Raw genomic sequence first — 20,450 nt, 5'->3', positions numbered from 1 at the left:
TTAATTAATGAAACCTTTCTCCGTTGTTACTTTGCTTAAATTGTTTTTATTTTGAATGATAACACTCCTAATCCTGTCTCTGAATCAGCAAAATTGTGAGGGGGACAGGGCAGCCTGCAGCTGATGGGCATGGCCAGGCACAGCTCCTCTATCTCCTGCCTGCACATGTGACATTTCAGTTGGGCACTTATCTGTGGGCACAGAGGGTCCTGCAGGGAGGGGACAAGAACCTGAAGGATAGTTCTGCCATCAGAGCAGTATTTGTAAGCTGGCTATGAATAGATCAAACCTGAAAAGTTAGAAAGCTGGGCCTTAAGTAGTAAAACACTGAGGTCTGAAACAACCACACACAAGGAGGAGCAGGATGTAAAACTTCTGTGTATTCATAAAGTGGATCTTGATAATTTAGGGAAGTCAAAGTAGACTTGGAGAGCCCTAAAAATGTTTTAGTAACAATGTTACAATTCTAACAATTACAAGAGACTTCATTAGGAGTCCTAATTTGTAAAAAATGCTGTGCTTCCCTAAGAGCTTCTGTAATATTTTTGTTTCCATACTTGTGATAATCTATTAACTGTCGGATTCCTTCTCCCCATCAATTTTTCTCATCCATGGTTGTCTAGAGGACCTTGTTGTTTTCGATTTTTTTTAAAATTTGTTTTAAAATCTCTTGCACATCAGGGGGTGTATTTCTAAAATTCCTGTGTTCACGTCAGTAAAACACTTCTCTTTATGCTCTGAGCAGCCATTTTCCCCAGTTTTTCATTCACTATGCTGTTTCAGAGTATTTATTCATTCTCTTCTATTAACTCTTTGTCTATAAAGAGGTTTTGTTCTAGTCAGGCTGCAATAATATTCTGAACACTTACTCTTTTCTCATTGCCAAAACACAGTATGTGGAATATTACTGTGCACAACATGCCTTAATTCTTTAAATGTTTCTGGTGGTTGTTTTGTTGTTGGGTTTAATTTATTTAAGCATGTAGCTAGTAAATATTCAATACTCCTGGTGTCACGAAAAAGGCTTCTTTTTCATGTAAAATCCTACTGGTTAAGTCACATGCTGATAAGCATTTCTCTTTTTTATCTCTTGCTTAAGAAAGAGTTTTTCTATTAGACAAATGCTTTCAAGATCTGCATTCTCAGTTGAAATTCCCACACCTTGTTTCAAAGAGATGTGTCCATCATTGCCACTTCACCAAAGAATGCATTCTTGAAAGAAACCTTGATTTTTTTTTTTAAAGCTGTTTGTAGCTACAACTATGGCTCGCAATGCTGAAAACAGATCAAGGCAAGAAACTGCAGGTGCTCTTGCTGTACAGCAGAAAGTACAAGAGGAGTGAATGTCTGGGGATTGATTTTTCCTGTTAAACTAGTTATTCTAAACAACAGTTGGAAGTAAATGACATGGAGAAAGTGCTAAAACGTTACTAGTTTTAGCTGTATTTTTCCCATGCATGGATTGAGATTAGGCATCTCCTGCAGAAAACCTCCCCTAAGAGGATATTTGCAGCTATCAGGGATTATCCAGATCTATTCACTCCAATTGCACTGGCCTGTGCTACATTCTCTGGGGGGGTCTTTTTGGGTTTTGTACATCTTGTTGGTGCTTTAACTTTTAACCTGCTAGTGCTACCAATCATAAAGCCCTTCTCTCTGCTCTTTGAACAGGAGAAATTCTCAAAGATTAATGGAAAAAATCTTGGTGACAATGTCTCAGATTTTAAATTATAGCAATGAGAGACATTACACCAAAGGTCATTGAACCAGGTTTCTTTTTGTAGTCGCCTTCTAAAATATTTTCTGTCAGAAACAGAGTGACTGGAAAACTTAACTTTTCTATGTCCACATTACATAGATTATCTTCTGTATTCTTCTATTTGAATGTCTGATATCTAAAAAGCTCTATTTTCCCAAGTTTCTCTATTTAATGTCCATCTCCATCACTTTACTCTAAGATACTGTTCTTTTGCATCTCATTTCAAATTCAAAGGGATGTTTCCATGATTTTTAGTTATTCTGATACTTGTTACATTCACTGATTTGTTCAGTGCAGTGTACAAGATCTCTCTGTTTATCAGGCAAGATAAACACTGCTACATTGGAGTCACTGACTTACCATCCCAGATCATGGAGTGCCTGATAGGTATTTCGTGGCTTGTCTTTATATCTGTGACTCAGTGCACTTTTTTCTTTCTTTTTGTCCTCTTTCATTCTTTATATATTCAGGTTGACTTAGAGAATTAGAAAGTTTTGGACCTCTTTTGTAGATTCCAATTGTAGGCACTGCTTCACGATCACCACAGGCACTTTCAGATGTCTACTCAGAACAGTTAGTTCTACTTTAGTGTTCCCCAAATCAGCTCTCAAATGATGTTTATCAAAATAATTAAAATTTGGGGAAGTCTGAAGGAGAATATGTGAGTATCATAAAGTGTGGGCAAACAAAAGAACATGCTACTTCTGTCTATTTTAACGTTGTTTCCCTCACTATTTGTCAAGATATTTGTCAAATTATCTGTAATCCTTTTTGCCCAATCTAAAGCAGTTCTAAGACAGCATTAGCCAATAGTGGTTTCCACAAATTAGACTGGCTAATCAATAATTTAGAATCAGCACTGGAAAGGAACAAAGGCCTCTCTTTATTCCCATGGGAGTTTTACAGAAAACAGTCAGGAAATGCTTAGCATCAAGTGGAAAAGGTACTGAAGAACTAAACTTGAAAATACATTGGGCTTTAAATACAAATCTTATTTGTAGGTCAAGAAATAATTTATGTTTTTAAGCTTTAATGGAAAAATTAAGTTGTTCCTGTTCTGATTGCTGGGAGAGCATTTCCTAGTTCAGTACTTTATGTAGCCAAACACTGCAGAAGCTCTTGGTGGTTTAGATGTCTGTTTGGATTCTGTCTCTCCATCTTCTAAATTAGAACCACAAGTTAGAGTTGAACTATCTTTCCACCATCAAGGTCTGTCTTTCACCTCTTTGTCCCCTAAAGCTGAGGTTTTTGTATCCTTGTTTTCTTCATATCAGTTCCACAATTTCTCTCTTCTATCCATAGGCTCTGGGCTGTCTTGTGTATTGCTAACATTCCCCTGGGAAGTTCCAGCAAATGTAAAATATGATATGGCTTATAATTGTTTTCTACTGCTGCTATAGGATCAAATTTGAATATACTCCCTTTTCAGTTTAAAGGGTTCCACTCTCCTCTGGCATGTTCCTCTGAAAGGATGTAGGAAACAATCACTTTACCAAAACTTCTGTGATTTGTGGTACAGTTTATAAAGGACTACAGGGTCTTAGAGAATAATGATAAACCAACACTGGTGGTGGCTGAAAATCATTTCCTACACCACATTACTCAAAATGAATTAGGTATATGTCACACTAATAAAATATGACATAAAAAAGTAAAGACCACTAACTTGTGCATCACAAAAGACCGAGCTGATGTGACTGTGCCTTCCTCTTTATCATGAGGTCTGTTCCCTACAATCAGCTGTTATGGGTAAATTAATAATTTACCTTTTCTACTACCTTAATGTCATAGCAGAGGGTGGGAAATGTCAAAGGGAAATGGCATTGCAAGTAAAAACAATGCTGTAATTCAATCATTTTTGTCTGACCATTTTTTTGCATTAAATTGTCAAGATTTAAGTGACTGTCAACAGGCAGTATGATTTATATAACCATTACTATGACTTTCTCTTGTTTTGATCTCTTATCAGAATGTATCTATTCATTAATAAAAAACTACTGATTAAATAAGGCCAGGCACAGAAACACTAATTTATGCTCAGCTAACTGAATCTTGAATAGACTATATCACTGAACGTTCTGGCCCTGTTCTTTCTTAGCATTTTCAGAAAACCCTTCATACACAAATATTGCAGTAGCAGTTTACCACCAATCCGATATACCTAATCCCAGGATTAATTTTGTATGTCCATCAGTAGTGAAGCAAGATGGATTTAATAGCCCATTAGCCTTTCAGCATGATAATTTTCACGTCACTTATCCTGCTGGGTTAATTGCTTTAAAATGGATATTATTGACCTCAATCCTAGCAGCAAACAGAGAACGTCTTATTCATCTCCCAAATGTACATTCTTAGACTCTTGTTTCTTTTGGTCCTGACAAAAAATCCCCTAGATTATGTGTTTGTATATTATTATTTATACCCTATTGGCCTATATTTAAGAGCTTAATGAAGCAACATCTTTCAGATATCAATACGCATAACTGGAATTTTAAGTTCTGTTTTTTATGTAAAGAGAAACATTGGAAGTATAAAAAAAAAATTAGTGCTTTACCTCCTGTTAAGAAAACAATTTTAATGCTAAAAGCTGTAGCAGGTGCAGCAGGGATTAAGAACTTTCAAAATAAACAGCTGGCCAGTGTATTTTCAACTGCAAAATTCTGGTCATTGGGAGGAGAGAATGAAGAACGAATTTTGACAGAGAAGCTGTAGGAAAGGAAATCTGGGGTTTAGGGTAGAGTAACAGAAAAATGTATCATGAAAAAGAAAACCAAAGAGTAAAGCTGAAAAGCAGAGTTTTTATTCATGTGTATTATTTGGGATTGTTTCCCTTAGTGATTTAGAGAAAACATAGGCCAGCTGTTTTGAGGGAATTAATGCTCACTATGAGCAGCAAAAAATAGAAAAAGAGGGAGTGGAAGAGGAGCACAAGTCATGTCATTGCTTGTGGGGAGGTGAAACAGGGCTGGAAGTTAAGGTAGACCTATCTGTGCCAACAGTGTAACAAGTACAGTTATACATAGGTCGTTGTATTTCTTAAGCACTGGTTTCTATGGGAAATAGGAGGTTAAGATTTAAATGCTTGAATGTAAGAATACAAGGGTTGGAGCAGATGTGCCCACATTCTCTAGAAGAACCCAAATCCCCCAGATCTTATGGGTATCTGTAAAAAGCTGTATCCTCACACACACCTTAAGTCTCATTCTATAGTTTCCTGGGGTAAATCTTCTTTATAAGATATAGAATGGAGAGGCTTGGTATTTACAAAAAGTGATTCTAAACCAAATTAATGATAACAAAGGTAATTTATCTACTAGCATAAGCCCATCTTGGTTTGATAGGCTTATCAAATGCCTGAATAAGGGCAGAACTGTTTCTTCATGAAACAAATCAGAGCCAAAGGACTCCTACTGAGCTTTGTGATTGACTTAAACAGTACTAGGATTTTCCCTGGGAGCTCAGTTCTACATTTTACTGGCAATGACAATGTCAATGACAGTGGTGTTGTTTTTATTAACAACTGTTCCTGCGTGGCATTCACGTGAGTACATTCATGGCAGAAGCAGTTGAAGCTGGATGTTCTCGTTGCAGTTACAAACTACCTCTGACTGCAGTTGAAACAAAAAATGTAGCAACTCTGCTGCAGCAGGTGTGTGGCCAATCACTGCTCTCCAAAGTGTTTTCCAGGAAAAAAGCCCCAAACTTGTTTTTTAACCTTGAGACTTTTTTCCCCTAAATTTAGGTCATCTACTTTAGGTCATTTCGGTCATTGGCAAAGCTACAATTTTAGCATATTTTGTAAAAGGCAAAAGAAAGAGAAATCTTCTGAATAACAGGAAGATCAGCATTTCAGAGAGAAATGAAAAATTAGAGGATGCAATGAGAATTTGGTCCTTAAAAGATTAGAAATATTTCCTGTTTGCTTTTAAGAATGTTATTTAAGGACTGGTGATTATTTAATGATTTAGTGATGTTTATTTTTCACTATGAATATCTTCTGCCATCCATACTAGAAAAAAAAATGAGACCATTGCATTCCCTCTGTTTAAAACTTAGAACTGGTTGATCAGCTCATGTAAATCAGCATATCCAGAGGAATCAGAAGAGAAATGCCAAATTACTGATGCTGAACCTAGATTTTTTAACTTAAACTATGAGGAAAATAGGGTGGATCAGATCTTGCTCCTATGTGTACTGACGTCAGAGGCACAAAACCTGACCCTAAATACACTGCATTGGGAATCATTGAACCTTAAAAGACTTTAAACACACATAGCGTTGCCAAGCAGTTTTGCAAATTGAATCACCAAATTATAAAGTCCATTAACTTTTTGTTTTTACATTAATTTTGCGTAGTGTTGAAAATATTCCTTTGGGCATCTCTGTAAGGAGCATGCAGGTATTTCGTGGATCAGGAGCTGGTTTGAGTTGCAGCCAGAGCCAAGGGTACAGACGGACGTGACTGCTGGCCCTGCTCTCCATGAGAGGGGAGCGGCCAGCCGGGCACCCACAGCCAAATTCCCAGGAGGGAACTGTGCACTTCTCATCCCCGTCACAAAAAAACCAGAGACAGACCCGTGAGAGTGGTGTTCTCACAAATCCTGATGGTGCAAACCGCACTGGAGACCCTCACGGAACCAGGGTCATCCCCCCGCCGGGACCCCCGGGCAGCCTTCCCTGGGGAGTCCCCGGCAGGGGGGCTCCATGGCTGAATTTCCAGACTTTTGGGAGACAGAGGGACACCCGGAGGGCTGGGGCAGTGGTCGCTCTCTCATGGAGCAGCCCCCGCTGACCGCGCGGGGCTGAGGGGCGGCGGGGCCCGCCCGGCGCTCACCCCGTGGTGTGAGGGGGGTGCGGCTGGAGCAACCCCGCTGGGCAGCGGGGCGATCCCGTCCTCCTCGAGAAAAGGCGAACAGCACAGTTTATTGTTATTTTATTGATATTTTTCACGTCCCCCGCCGGGTCACGCCGGGTGACTCGGCCCCGCCGGAGGCACCGCCCCGGGCGGGGGTCGCGGCGGGAGGGGCGAGAGGGCGGGGCTGCAGCGCGTCCTCCCGCGCGGGCGGGGGCGCTGCGGGCGGCGGGCGCGCCGGGCTCCGCCGCCGCCGCCATCTCCGCCGCTGAGCTCATAAAGGTGTCGCGCAGGTTCCGCCTGGACTCGTCATTCCGCCGCCCCGGGCCCGGTGCCGGCGCCGCCGCCTCCCCAGCGTCGCGGCCCCCGCCCGCTCGCTCCCTTCCTCCCTCACGGGGCTTCCGCGTCAGCGGCCACCGCGCTCCCGCCCCGGCCCGTCGGCGGGCGCCGGTTGTGCCCTCCCCGCCCCTTCCTCCCCTGTCCGCCCCCCCCCGCCCGGCCCCTCTCCCGCCGGCCGGGCCCCGGAGTGCCGCCGCCGCCGGGCTGTGAGCGGGGCCCGGCGCCGTGCCGGGCCGTCCCCTCGCCGGCGGGGCCATGGCCGCGAGCGCCAAGCGGAAGCAGGAGGAGAAGCACCTGAAGCTGCTGCGGGAGATGAGCAGCCTCCCGCCCAACCGCAAGTGCTTCGACTGCGACCAGCGCGGCCCCACCTACACCGACATGACCGTGGGCAGCTTCGTGTGCACCTCCTGCTCCGGCATCCTGTGAGTGAGTGTGAGCGCGCGGGCGCCGCCGGCTCCGTCCCCCCGGCAGGGTCGCGGCCGAGGGCGGAGGCGGCGGGCGGGCGGTGCAGCCCCGCCGGGTCCCCGGCGCTGCCCTTCCTGCCGCCGGCCCGGCCACGTCGGAGCGCGGCGGGTCTCCCGGGGAGGGAGGCTTTTTCCCGGGCGCTTTCGCTGGAAATGCCCGTCGGAGCCCCCGGTGCGGGGGCGGCGGTGGCTGGCGGGGTGTGCGGGGCTGGGGCGCACGGCCCGGAGCTCATCCCGAAGCTCATCCCGGGGATATTTCTCCGGCACGTAGCAACCACCTCCCCCCTCCGGACGTGTCGGAGGGGTGGTTAATTAAACAAGTGTGCGGAGAATACTTGTGGGAAGGGAAGAGGCACGTGGCTGAGCAGTTCACTGTCATGACAGTATTGAAGACACCAACCCTGTCTGAATACGGAGTTCCGCGTTTACAGATTTAACTTTAAGTTAAATCACCAGCCTACCTTTCTGTGTATCAAGTTATTATACTTGGCAGTAGTTTGTAAGACAACTTTCTAAGCTCCTGCTTAGTGGATAAACACTAGCCTTACTGGTTTAAGAGACTTGATCAGAAAAGTAGTAGAAGGTTGGGGTTTTTTTCCCCAAACATCGATAACTTCCTACGGACTATATATCTAAACCTTGGAAAGGGATTGGCTCTGATAAGCTAATTGCATTTTTCCTGTTCCTCATTCCTGCATGGGCCTCCCCACTACTCCTCCCTTTTCCACCCATCCTCCTCTGAGATAGTGTATATGAAACTAAGAGTTGAAATCAGTTCTGAATTTCAGTCACACAGACATAGCTTAGGGAAAAAACCCTACTGTCCTCAGTGCTACTAGCATTAGCTAGATATATTTGCATTTTTTATGATTTTGTGCCATTGTGCTTATGGGATGGAGCAGAATCAAAAAGTAACCAAAGAAGTAATAAATGGTATGTCAAAGGATAGATTGGTGTTTGTAGGGGTTTTGAGTTCATAAAAGGCATTCAGGAGCCTGAACTAATTCCTGCCCCCTTAATACCCCAAACAGGCCTTCCGAGTAAGGTCTGGTGTTTTAGAAATCAGTTGGTAGTTACACTGAGCTTCAAAACAAAGCAAACATGTTAGTTCTGTGCTGAATTTACATGGAAAGAACTGCCTTTTGTACTACTAGACAGGTCATTAGACTTGGGGTGTTTTAACTTCTACTTTGTGTAGACTTTTGAACAGTCTTGACACAAATACAGAAAATACATTTAGCTTGTGAAACTGAAAAGAGACTTTGGTTTTTCACACATACATGCTACTCAATCAGCCAGCTCTGGCTATTGTTTGCTCTCTTAGCAAACTGTTATTTGTGCTGGCATGTGAAACTATTTTAAGCTACTGCACTGAGCTTATTTAATGGTTGCACATGTTCTTACTGGTTAGACTGACAGCGCGATAAAGCTGCACCATGAGAGTATTTGTCTTTATTTTTCAGGCTTCTCGACCTTAATAGACAGCTGTATTGAATGCTGCTGAGATGCTTAGTGTGGGTTCAGAAGGATCTGTTCCCTTTATTTGTTGTCTGGGAGGTATGGACTAGTAAAGTGTGTAGTCCAATTTACAGTAACCGAAAGGATGCATAGGCAGCGAAACAGCTCGCAAGCAAGGGACAGCTGCCACTTGATGTTAAGTTGACCATCATTTGGATGTTACCATGCTTAAAGGAGGAAGACTTTCTGCAAAAAAGTGATTAATGTATTGGCATTCAAATAAAATGCAGATAGTTCTTTCATTTTAAATATGCGGTGTTTTTGTGTTGCTATAAAAAAGCAACCACGAACAACATGTTTGGTTCTTACAGCTAGTAACACCTACACTTAAAACTGGAGTAAAGGGTTGTTAGGGGGACTTAAAGCTTTCTTCTGAAATAAATTTGGGCTCCCTCTTTCATGTTGACTTGGAAAAGCTTTCATAAATTGTGTGTTCAGGATCATATACGTTGGTTACCACCTTAGAACCCAGGCAGTGGGGTATTTTTGTTAGTGATGACTCAGTATAGGTCATGTCTGTTATGTAGCTAGGAACTGTTACTTTCAACACTTCTGTCAGAACAAAACTTATTTCCAAATGCTTTTCACTGTAGAATTCCACAGTGGAGGGAAATTACTTGAGAACAAACCACATAATGGCAAATAAGCATAAAAGTGCTGTTGCTTCTGTAGTTCTTAATGGCTGCTTGCATTCTGCCTCATAATTCTGGTTAAACTGTAAGGCTTTAATAATCTTAGTACTTTATCTGTTTGTATGCTGTGTGAATGACTCGCATTGCTTCTCGTTTTAATTATTTTTTTCTAATCTGGTGCAGGAAGTGTTCTTGGAGTCAAGTAGACTAGTTTTTTCAAGTATGAAGTGCCCAATGCAAGATTAAAATATTAGTATATTAACAAGCCTCCTTCAGAAAGGTTTCTCGATTAACTGAAAGTGGTTGCTAACATCAGTATCATCTTAAACAGGCATGTTGTTCTCGATGCAGTTAACTCTAAACTTTTAAAAACTGTAGTATAACTTTTTTACATGTTTTCTGAAGTACTCATTCCTTGTCCTGGTGAGGACTGTATTCAAATCCAGAACTATAACTCTGGATCCATGCTAAATTTCCATTAAGTATTTTAAGTGTATAAAGAGAACAATGCTATTTATTACTCGTTTTAGTTTAAAACAACTACAATTTCTTTAACTATTTCCAAAAACAGTACGTCTAGCTTCCTCAAGGACTTATAAAAATGATTAGAGAATAGTGACTTTGCTAAAAAGATGTGTTTCTGACTTTAGTGTTGAAGGTGAGTCCCGTCAAGTTAGAAGTATGAATGACACAGAGGAGGTTCTTTTTTGTAATACCTGGGTTTAAGTTGCCTTATCAGATCGGGTTCAGCAGAGCAGAAGTTTTGCTGTGCAAAATGGGGCATGCAGGAGAAAGTTCATGAATAGTGGTGTGAACGTGCTTCCTCTTCAAATACTTCCGCTTGTCCTCTGTGTTTAAATGTTTCATGTGGGGGAAAAGGCACGATAACATCACACAAGGTAATTCAGCTTTTCAGTGCTGGACAAGAATATAGGATATGTAGAGAGATACACACCATCATTTCTTCCCTGAGAGCGGGAGGAGATGCCCTAGAGGAGCAGCCTGCTCAGGTCAAGGATTACAGTGCTACAACACAGGAAGATTTCTCTTTATTATGGCAAAACAGCATCTCGGGAGGTGTTGGCAGAGAGATTCTTTTGGTTTTACAGAAATCCTTTGATTCAAAGCATTATGTTGGTAGCTGTGACTGTTATTTCTTGGGATGCTCTCATGTGTCCAACAGTGACATCCTTCCCTTTGTCTTATCAAATGCCTCTTTGCCTTGGATCTCAGCTGTCTGTGTGCAGCTCTGCTTTCAAGCACTTCTGTACAACTCCTAGTCAGCCCACTCTGAACTTTCGTAAGAAGAATGTTTTTAAATTCACCAATGGAAAATATTCCTGTTTGATTAAGAGTCCACTTGCACAAGTTTTGTATTATATAATTTTTTTATTTAGTCTTGACTCTTTTTTATATCTGCTGATGTGATAGTTAAGGCACTCCTATCCTTTCTCTCACTGCTGCCCTCTTAACTCCCTCCCTCCCAGCTTACTGAGGAAGTCTCTTGTTCAGATGTTTTCACTTCTGTCTTTTGTTAGAAAGGAGCAACAATGAATGTTTTGAACACAGAGGAACTGTGAGGAATCCTAAAGGCCTTTTATGCTATTTCTTACAGTTATTGGATCATGTGGCCTTCTGGCTGCTTCTAATATAGGAATAGGAAATTTTAAATTTAAAATGTTATGGGTAAGGGACTTCTGTATCAGCCAGGTAAGGTATTTGATGGCAGATACACTAGTAAAAAACTTAACATTTTTGTGCAATAGTGCTGAATTATTGTCCCTTTCCCTAGAAGAAGTTTTGCAGAAATTAAAATGGTTTAAATAAACAGTGTTAGAGTGAAGGTGATTCAGATTGTGTGAGCATGACTTTTCAGTCCTTTTTTTTTCCTTTGGAGCATGTTTGGAAAATGTGTTTGTATATTTAAGGATATTTCCTATATTACTATATTTCTTGTTTTCAGTTTCAGGGCTGGAGAGCAAAGGAAATGTCTGTATATTGCAGTGAACACTGTGCAGTTCACAAAGAATGTTTGTTTGTTTTTTTAAGAAAAAAATTAACCTTGACTGTGCTTCAAAATGTGTGTGTGAGCCTTCTGCTGTTAAAAATAAATGAGCTTGTGAGATGGTGGAGGGTCTCCAGGGAGGTCTACAAGTATCAGGAATGGCCACTGCTGCTTTTATTCTCTTTTGCTAATTACAATAGCATAGAAATAATAACAACTGCTGTGACATTGGGTTTTCTAAAGCTTGGTTTTTGGACATGTGGGGATGTAGGGTGCTTTATGATGGCTTGGCATTTGACTTACCTCTTTAACTTCCTGCTTTTTAGGGGATCAGATTTTGCTGTTTTAGACTCGAGATCTTGAATCTGATACAGGGGACACTGGCACTGTTGAGTAGCATCTGCCCCCTGTTCCTCCCACGAGGGGACCCTCTGTTTCTGCAGAGCCCACTCTTGAATTTTTTTTCCCTTCCCAGCCCTGGCCTTTGCAGACAACTTTGCTGACACTTGTTTGAGATGAATTCAGGAATGGCTGCTCTGCCAAAAATCACAAGTTCAGCTATAATTTGCCACTAAATTATGTTAGTAACAAATATCCACTGCTTGTTGACAGTGTTTTTGAATGTTTAATGTTTCAATTGCCAGACTGTAGAATCCTGTGTCAGCAGCCTTAAAGCTTCCTTTGTTTGCGAGAGCCCCAGTTTAACAAAGCTCTCTGGAGAACAGAGGTCTCATGTTCTCTGTGGCTGCCCCTGCGGTGGCTGGGACTCAGTGGAGGGTCAGTGGAGGAATCTCATGGTTGGATGCTCTGGTCACAGTGCTATTCCACAGAAATAACCGTTGCTGAGCGTGAAGAAGTTGGCAGTGATGAGTGGGATCTCTGTGTGGGATGTTCTAGCTGTGGTGTGCTGGGTAAGTGCAGATGGCAGAATTGTCTTACTCTGTCATCTTTCCTCAGGGCCTCTTAGGAGATTGCTGCCTTCTGGATTAGTACTGAGGTGGTGTTTGGTTGCTGTCTTCCTCAGGAACTCTGTTTTAGAGAAAGGAGTAACTGGTACCACTGCACAAGTGCAGGTTGCAAATATTTGTTCAGGCTCAATTTAAATTTAGGCATGATTCATTTGGAGTAAGGGACTATAATCCATTGTGTCCCCTGTTAAATAGGGAATACTGAAAAGCATTAGAACTGGGCAAGGCACTTGTCAAATACATGGAAAGAAACATTTTTCCTAGGAAAAAGAAGGTTTGTTAATTCCTCATACGGGATAATTGTACTTGGCTGTCTACCAGTAACCTTCCCCCATATGTAGGTGAGCTGTTTGTGAATCATTTGGGTCAAGTATACTTTGTAGGTAAGGAAGGATTGGTCCTTGAATTCTGCTTCAAAAATCCCACAACTGCTCTGTTTTAGGGAGATTCTAGGCAGTTCATGGGTGTTATGTTAGTTAGAAATCATAAAAAAATAGGGTGTTTCCTGTTCTATCGGTAGAATCAAAGTAATTTCTCTAAGGAAGATAACACATATGCTTGGGCTGTGTTTGTGTGCAGCTTCTTGTCTTGAATTCCTTGTTCCAGGCAGAGTTCTTATGCTGCTTTAGCATAAGAGGAAGCTTTTCATAGGTTCTCCCTCCACCCCTTGCCATATTAAATAAATGTAAGTATGTGGATGTGTAAGTACTGCAGCTTGATATTTCACAGCATTTATGGCTGTTGAAGTTCTGTTCAGGATTTCCAGTCCTCGTGGACCACTGATGTTCTCTTTCATCATACCAGACATCTGACACTTCTGTGTTGTGAGCTGACCTTTAGGAGTGGGGTCTGTCTTCCTCCTTTAGCAGGATGGTGTAAAAGAAATGAGAATTCATCTTATCCCATATAGATATGATGTGTATATCAGGGAACTTTATAACCTGAACCTCAAAACTGTAGAGCATTCTTTACTGGAGAGGGAGGCATGGAGGAAGTCTCTGGTTAGACTAAACAAAATCTTACCTAGGCCTCAAGTACACTTAATATTGCTGCTTAACAGAGCTGAAGATACATATTTGCTGATTTAAATGGTATGAAGAGCCTTAGTAGATCAGTAAAGAGTAAGTACTGCTTAAATAACTTGTTCAGTGCCTTTAAATTGTAAACACAGATACAATAGAGCACTAAAACTCTACTTATTGCAAAAACCAGTTTCCAGCAGGAGCTGGTGGGAAAGTTTAGGTTTACAGCCTGTGCTGAAAAACATGTGAATGTGCTAGTGAATGACTCTGGCTTTTAAATAGTTACTAAATAGTTCACAACTATTTAACTGCACCTCTGTAATTAATAGGAGGGGAGTAAATTGAACAGACTAAGGTAGACAGAACTGCTTTTACTGTAAAAGCAAGGGACAGTGGTTGTCATATAATATTTGATGGAGCATATTTCTCTGAAATGCCAGGTGGATGCCAACTTCATTTCTGTGCTGTCAGTCAGCACAGAAGAAAATCTTCAATAATGGTACAGTATTTTCATAAATGTTGTGTATTTGTGATATAGATGTGGATTTGATTTATGGCTAATTGAAAGATGTTACATTTTTAATTTACCAGGGAATTTAGACGTTTTGAGAGAAGTGAATTTCCTGATAGTTAATTAAATTATCTTGAAACCTCTCTTGCTAACCTTAGTAAAACTTCTACTTTCTTGTCAAGGTGCTGAATTGTGGAGTTTAATTCAGCTGCTCTGTTTTCAAAAGTTTGCCTAAGCAAATAATGTTCTGTAAAATTAGTTCTCATTTGCCTTTAGGTTTCTATGACTTCTGCTTTTCAGATACTCAAATTTATTGCATTTCTTAGCAAAACACAATTGTTTATCCAAGTGCTTCAGAGTGATTCTCTCAAATTTGTTTTCTAATGAAACTTAGGCTAAAATGTTACTGCTTAGTGTTCTAACCAGTATTCAACTTTTAACTAAAAATGTGGAGATTCTTTTAACACAGGATCAGGGTTGTTTTCTTACAGTTACAGTGTGAATTTGCAAGCTAAATGCACAACAATGTTTTTCCCATTAGACTTACTGAGAGAACTTGAAGTGCTGTAAATTTTGTCTAAAAGTTGAGTATAATGTGATAATATTTGGAATATCAGATTTTTGTCATAGGGTGTTTTGATGGATAACAATTTAATTTCTAGTCAGTGTTCTTGGAATAATCAGAGTTTAAAGAAAACCACTAGTCATCCTAAGTTAGATGTCAGTGATTTTTTTTTTTTTTTTGGACCAAATTTAGAATTAAAGAGTAGGAGCAAATATAAGCAGTAAAGCTATCAGTGATCTTCTTAGCGATTTGCTAGCCCTGTATTACATCCCTGGAAAGTTTTTTGTGTGCTTTCACATCTCACAGTTAATGTATATTAATTGGTTTTTAAGATGGTATTTCAGAAATCCAGGCCTGATTAACTTGAGTGTTAAAATAGCCTCCTTGTATTGCCTGAGTGTCTCCACTGTTTGGCACATGTGGGAAGTAAATGTTCTTGCATCCATTGAGCAAAGCACGGCTTGCTTTTAATTGTAAGCGTTTGTGGGCAAAAGCAGTAGTTAGCATGTATTTAAAGAAAGAGCTTGAAAAGAAAGCAAGCTTTTCTTACCCTGGTGCTGTTGCTCAGCAGGTTTTCTCTCTGTGCTTGCAGGTTTTGACTGAACTGGGTTTGACAACGTCAGGCTGTGGCAGCACAAGAGCCTGGCATTTGTTGGCCCTGCTGCAGCAGCCTGGCGTGGAGGGAGAGTGGTGCCAATCCTGGCTTAAGGCTGAAGTTTTGAGCTGTGGCATTAGTAATGGTATCTCTCATTTGAGAGCACACTAAAAACGTTGTCTTTTTGCTTTTGTTGTGCTCATTTGTGTAGTGCTCAGGAAGAGGAAGAAGCCCCTGTGGATGCGGGGGCAAAAAGTAACTAGAAAATGGTGCTGGGAGGAAATGGGAAATGCAGGTTAAAGCAGGAGAAAAAGACTGAGCGGGGGAGTTTACTGTGAAGAAATCTAGTGATTGGGTAGAAGTTGTAATAAGAAGAGATTGAAGTGAGGGAGAAATTGGAGGGAAGGAAGACTACAGCAGGGGGCCCAAGATGGAGAGATGAAAGACAGAGACAAAAGTCAAAAAGTTTGGGGAAGCAGATTAGGATTTTAAGAAAAGTCTAGCTATGGTTTCATAAATTTGCATGGAAAGTGTCAGAGCTTGCATGTGCAGTTGTGAATATTGGTCTCTGCTGAAGTTCAATCATCTGACCTTGTATGCTTAATGTTACTTTGAGAAGAGCTTACACAGCCTTAAGTTGCACTGCAGTACCAAAAATGAGTGTGTTTTACAGGAATGGCTCCTGATTTTAAGACTGACCGGCTTCCAGCTGTTTAAAGTGATTGTGTGATGACAAACTTCCAGAATACTGAAGGAACACTTCTTGCTTCTTTCAGGAGGGGCTTGAATCCACCCCATAGAGTGAAGTCGATTTCAATGACTACGTTCACACAACAGGAAATAGAATTTCTGCAGAAACATGGAAATGAAGTAAGTATTACTTGGAGAATAAAGTAGTTTTCTCACTTTGATATTAAAGTTTAAAACACTACTTAAAGAAAATTTGGTTTGGTTTTTTTTTTTCTTAGCAAAAACCAGACACAAGTTTTTTGAAACCAACATAATTTGAAGTGATGCTTCTGAAGAGCTTGTTTCACTTGGGTAGCTGATCACCATAATGTTGCATGTTACTACCCAACACAGACCATCCAGATTCACATGATCCGTGTTTCTGAATTGGGTTTTCTTTTGCTTTTGCATAAGGCAATAAGCAGCTGTCTCTTTTTTTTTTTTCTGCATCTCAGAACTTGAGACTGAGTGCAGCAGTGTTTCCTGAGTGTGCCAGGACAAAAATAAATACCAAAATACAGCTTGTAGTTTTATTTGTTCAGAATAGATGTCAGAAAGTCTTCTAGAAGTTTTAATAACCTCCTTACTTAATAAAAGTATATCCATGTTGAAGGGTCTTGAAGAGAGAAAGGAAATTGAGAAAGAAACTCTAGTGTACTGAATTTTTGTTCTTTTTAATAGAAGAAAAAAATTGGAGGTAAATGTTGGATTCAGCTAAACCCTGGATGTGGCTATTATGTCTTCAATTTAAGGATGAAGTTTGTGTTTCAATACCATACTGTAGTGTTGAGGATTCTAGAGGTAGATTGTGCCTCTGTTCAAACTAGATAAAGTTCTATTTCACATTGATTGTATCTGTATTCAGTTTTAGTAGAACTATTGCTTGTAGGCTGCAGAGTGTCTCACCAGTGTGTTCTTGTGAAGCTTTGTGAGGATATATCCCATCATTCGTTAAAATGCTGATACTTGACTTTCCTAACTTGGCCCCTTCTTAAGGGTCAGGTTGAAGAATGAAAATAGAAGTAGCAATTGCTTTTCCCATCCTGGTAAATACACTTTAGTTGTTGAAATGACTGTTAGTGGATGATTCCTCTAGACGGAGCTGGATCAATGTCTAAACTCTTCTGGACATCATGAAATACTCCTTATGGCTTAGGCTGGTTGGGTTTTTTAAAGCTGTAGAGCATTGCATATATATTTTTATATATAATTATATTATATTGCTGACTTTCTGCATAGGGAAAATAATAAAGAATTCTTTGTGTTCGTATAGACTATTTTGGATTCTCTTTCCATAAGATTAGATTGTAAACTCCAGCTTTGTTTTAAGCTTCACAAGTGTGAAGGAAAATGTGTGTGTTTGTACTTCCCTCCCTGCATTGGTTTTAATTTCAGCTTTTCACTCAATCTGCTGTGTCTACAGAGTGGTACAAGTTTGTTTTCACTGATCTGGAACCTTAAGTGATCCCTACTCAGTTGATTGTGTAATTGTCCTTATTATAGATCTGACTACTCTGCCAATCATAATGATGTAGTTGATACATAATTCATTATTGACATACAGAATGTTCACAGATCTCTGCAGTGCTGTGCTCTGTTTCAAAAGCAGGGGTCTTTGCACTTGTAGTACTCTTAATAGAAGTATTGAAATGACTTAAATGAGCTGCCTCATAAATGAAGATGTCCTCCTGAGTTTAGTTTTGGGTTGTTTGATTATTGTCTTAATTCTAAAGTAAAACTGAGTAGATACTTTTAACTGCAGATGGTAGATTGAACTGAACTGATTATTGTCTTAAACACTATTAGAAATTTAAATCCTAATTAAACATGTTTTCACTTTGTTGTGCTTTGTATTGCAGCAGTTAAATACTCGTTTTGCTTTCTCTTGTTAGTATTGGACTTTGGAATACTTACCTGCAGATAAGATAGAAGTATTGGACAGATGAAATTCATCTGACCTCACAAAAATCTTTGCTTAGCTTCTGTTCAGCATAGGAAGTTCTTGTGTCTATATGAAGAAACGAAATATCTTAGTATAAGACTTCAAACATGGAATTGTCCAACATATTGGAACATGTACATGTGAAACAAAATATAGTCACTGAACAGCTTAGATGTTGTAGCATTTTGTTCTGCATCTACATATATATAAAACTCAACTTTTTACAATCTATGATGTTTAACTTCAATTTTTCTGTAACTTTTAAAATCCTTTCATTCCCACTTTTTTGTTCTGGTCTTTGTCCAACATGGCCAAGGCCTCTGTGGTAAGCTTTCTTGCCTCCAGATGAGTAGATCATGGTTTACAATAGGGATCTTGTTCTGAATAGAAAGGAAAACAGCAAGCAAGCTTCCATGAGATAAAGTAATTAATAAGGTGGTGAGTTGTTCTTAGAGGAAGTAGTTTTCCACTCTCCTTCAAAGAGTTTAAGGTCAATGTATTGAGTGAGGTTGAAGTTCTCTAAAAAAAAAATAAAAAAATGAAACACCCAAACCAAACAAATCAACAAAACCAAAACACTCCCTAATATCTGCAATCCGAACTTTTTGTGAGTTGTTATAAATTACCCTCTTTGTGGCACACATGGGTAAAACTTTGCTTACTGAAAAGTTTCTACAAGGCAACTGCTTTGGGAAGAGATTATCAGAGCAGCTTCTCTTGAGGTGAGACACCATATTCCCTGTATATATACACTTCTAAGGTAACTTGATCTTTACTTTGGATGAGTTGTTACTGCTTCACATACAGTTTTAAATCCTTTTACTGGGTTAGAAAACTTCTGTATTTTGGTGTTGTTTACTCATCTGTAGGTATAAACAGATGTCCAGACTCTGGTTTTGCTAATGTTGGGGTTTATCTCACTTTTGCAGCAAGAATAGAGGCATCTTCCAGCTGATATTCCTCAAGTGCCTTCTGCAGTCCTTTTGAAGGATAAAGGCAATTGGGACTCACTGGGTAGGGTTTTTCCCCTCCTCCTTCTCTTCATGAAGAGCTGTGTGAGGTATTTTCACGTTTTCATGTTAGGAATAATGAGGAGAGTGTGGTATGGACATGCTTGTATGTGAATCCTCACACTCAAATGATACCATGGTTGATTAGGCCTCTGAATCAATTGTGCAATGGTAGTAGGAAGTGAACTTACTGTTTGCAGAAGGTGGATGTGGTGCTAATCTCATGTTGCCATTACAGCTGTGAATATTTATTCAGAAACTTTTCCCTGAAGCTGAAAAATAGTATGATGAGGAAGACCAGTTGCATAGTTAATTTTTCTCCTACCCTTTTGAAAAATGACAGATGTTTTATAGCCTTTCCAAGTAACCCATTCTAACCCATGCACATGCTCAAAGAAAAAGATGTTGTTGGTCTTGTATTTAGAAAATCTGTGTTCCTCTGGGGGAAAGGACCATGTTTACCCAAGCTAATGAGTAGAATAAGATGCAGGTATGCTCAGCTGCTTGGGGTTATCTTAATAGTGCTTAATTTTGTTTTGGGGCCAATCTTCCTGACTCTCAGTAGCACCTGAGATTGCAAGGTGCAAGTACCAGCTTGCTGCATTCTTGTAGCAGTAGTAGCAGCACGAGGCTCGTTCAGAGCTGGTGTTAGGCCTGACCAGAATTTTTTCCTAGAATCTCCTTACTATGCAATATGGCCTAAAAACCCAGGAGTGGAAAAAGCAGCATTAATCTGGAGCTGATGAGTCCTGACAGCATGAGCTGTGCAGTCAGGTGTCCCTGTAGTACGTTCCTGGTTCTGCTAATACGATATAGAGATACGTGAGCTGACTGTGTGTAGAACAATGTCTTTGTTAGCAGGATTTACTGGCTTGACTCTGCTTATGAAACAGCTATAACTTCTGTGCCTTTGAAATCAGTATGATGGCAGTATAAAATTCTTTTAACCTACAGAGATTAATGAATAATATTGGCATCAGAAGTGCAGAATTACTAAACAAAGCTATAACTTGCTTACATAAGGAAACTGTTTCCAAATCTTTCTTCCTGTGGGGTGAGTGTTATGTTTTGGAACATAGTTTTGTTGTGTGGTAATCTGCACTTCTTTGCACTGTCAGCATTGCATTTGGTGCATAACTGAGAATATTTTATTGGCAACAGGGGGAGAAGAAGAAATCTAATTTGGCATTTACCAGCCTCCTGAAAGGTAATATCTCATTAGAGCTTTTTAAACTAGACTGACGTGTAATCTTCCTATGCAGTGGTGTGTCTGGGTCTCAAGAAGTGTTGTAGGTCAAGGAGTGTGCTTTTCCTATTGAAGTGCAGCTTCTACCAGCAGAAGTACGTGTCCTGTTGGAGCTTTTCCTTGCCTTGTGACCTTCACTGCATACAAGAGAAGGAGGCTTCATGAGCAAGAACTTTCATTTTGCTGGCCTAACTGAATCTTTGTTATTTCTAACTAGCACAACTGTGCTAGCAGGAGTTTTCTAAAGTGTGGTAGCTCCACGTGTTGTGTAAGCAGAAGGCCTTTGTCTCTCC

At 40.4% G+C, this 20,450-nt stretch overlaps 1 protein-coding gene across 10 annotated transcripts in view; it reads left to right on the top strand.

Annotated features, from left to right (window-relative positions):
• Positions 1–6,969: 6,969 nt before the first annotated feature.
• AGFG1 (ArfGAP with FG repeats 1) overlaps positions 6,970–20,450 on the top strand; it is a 35,970-nt gene continuing 22,489 nt past the window's right edge. For 3 of the 10 annotated variants that reach the window (XM_032697422.1, XM_032697418.1, XM_032697415.1), the window contains exons 1-2: positions 6,971–7,372; positions 16,007–16,100. In XM_032697422.1, coding sequence (XP_032553313.1) covers positions 7,206–7,372; positions 16,007–16,100 — 261 coding nt within the window. In that variant the 5' untranslated portion in view covers positions 6,971–7,205. Of the gene's footprint in view, positions 7,373–12,362; positions 12,481–16,006; positions 16,101–20,450 lie in introns of those variants that run through there. The other 7 variants (XM_032697424.1, XM_032697419.1, XM_032697416.1 and 4 more) reach the window with 6 other exon arrangements.

This window comes from Chiroxiphia lanceolata, chromosome 10 (genome assembly GCF_009829145.1).
Source record: "Chiroxiphia lanceolata isolate bChiLan1 chromosome 10, bChiLan1.pri, whole genome shotgun sequence".
Taxonomy (NCBI): Eukaryota; Metazoa; Chordata; class Aves; order Passeriformes; family Pipridae; genus Chiroxiphia; species Chiroxiphia lanceolata.
The sequence above is the reverse complement of the archived record's forward strand: the minus strand, read 5'-3'. Positions and strand labels throughout refer to the sequence as shown.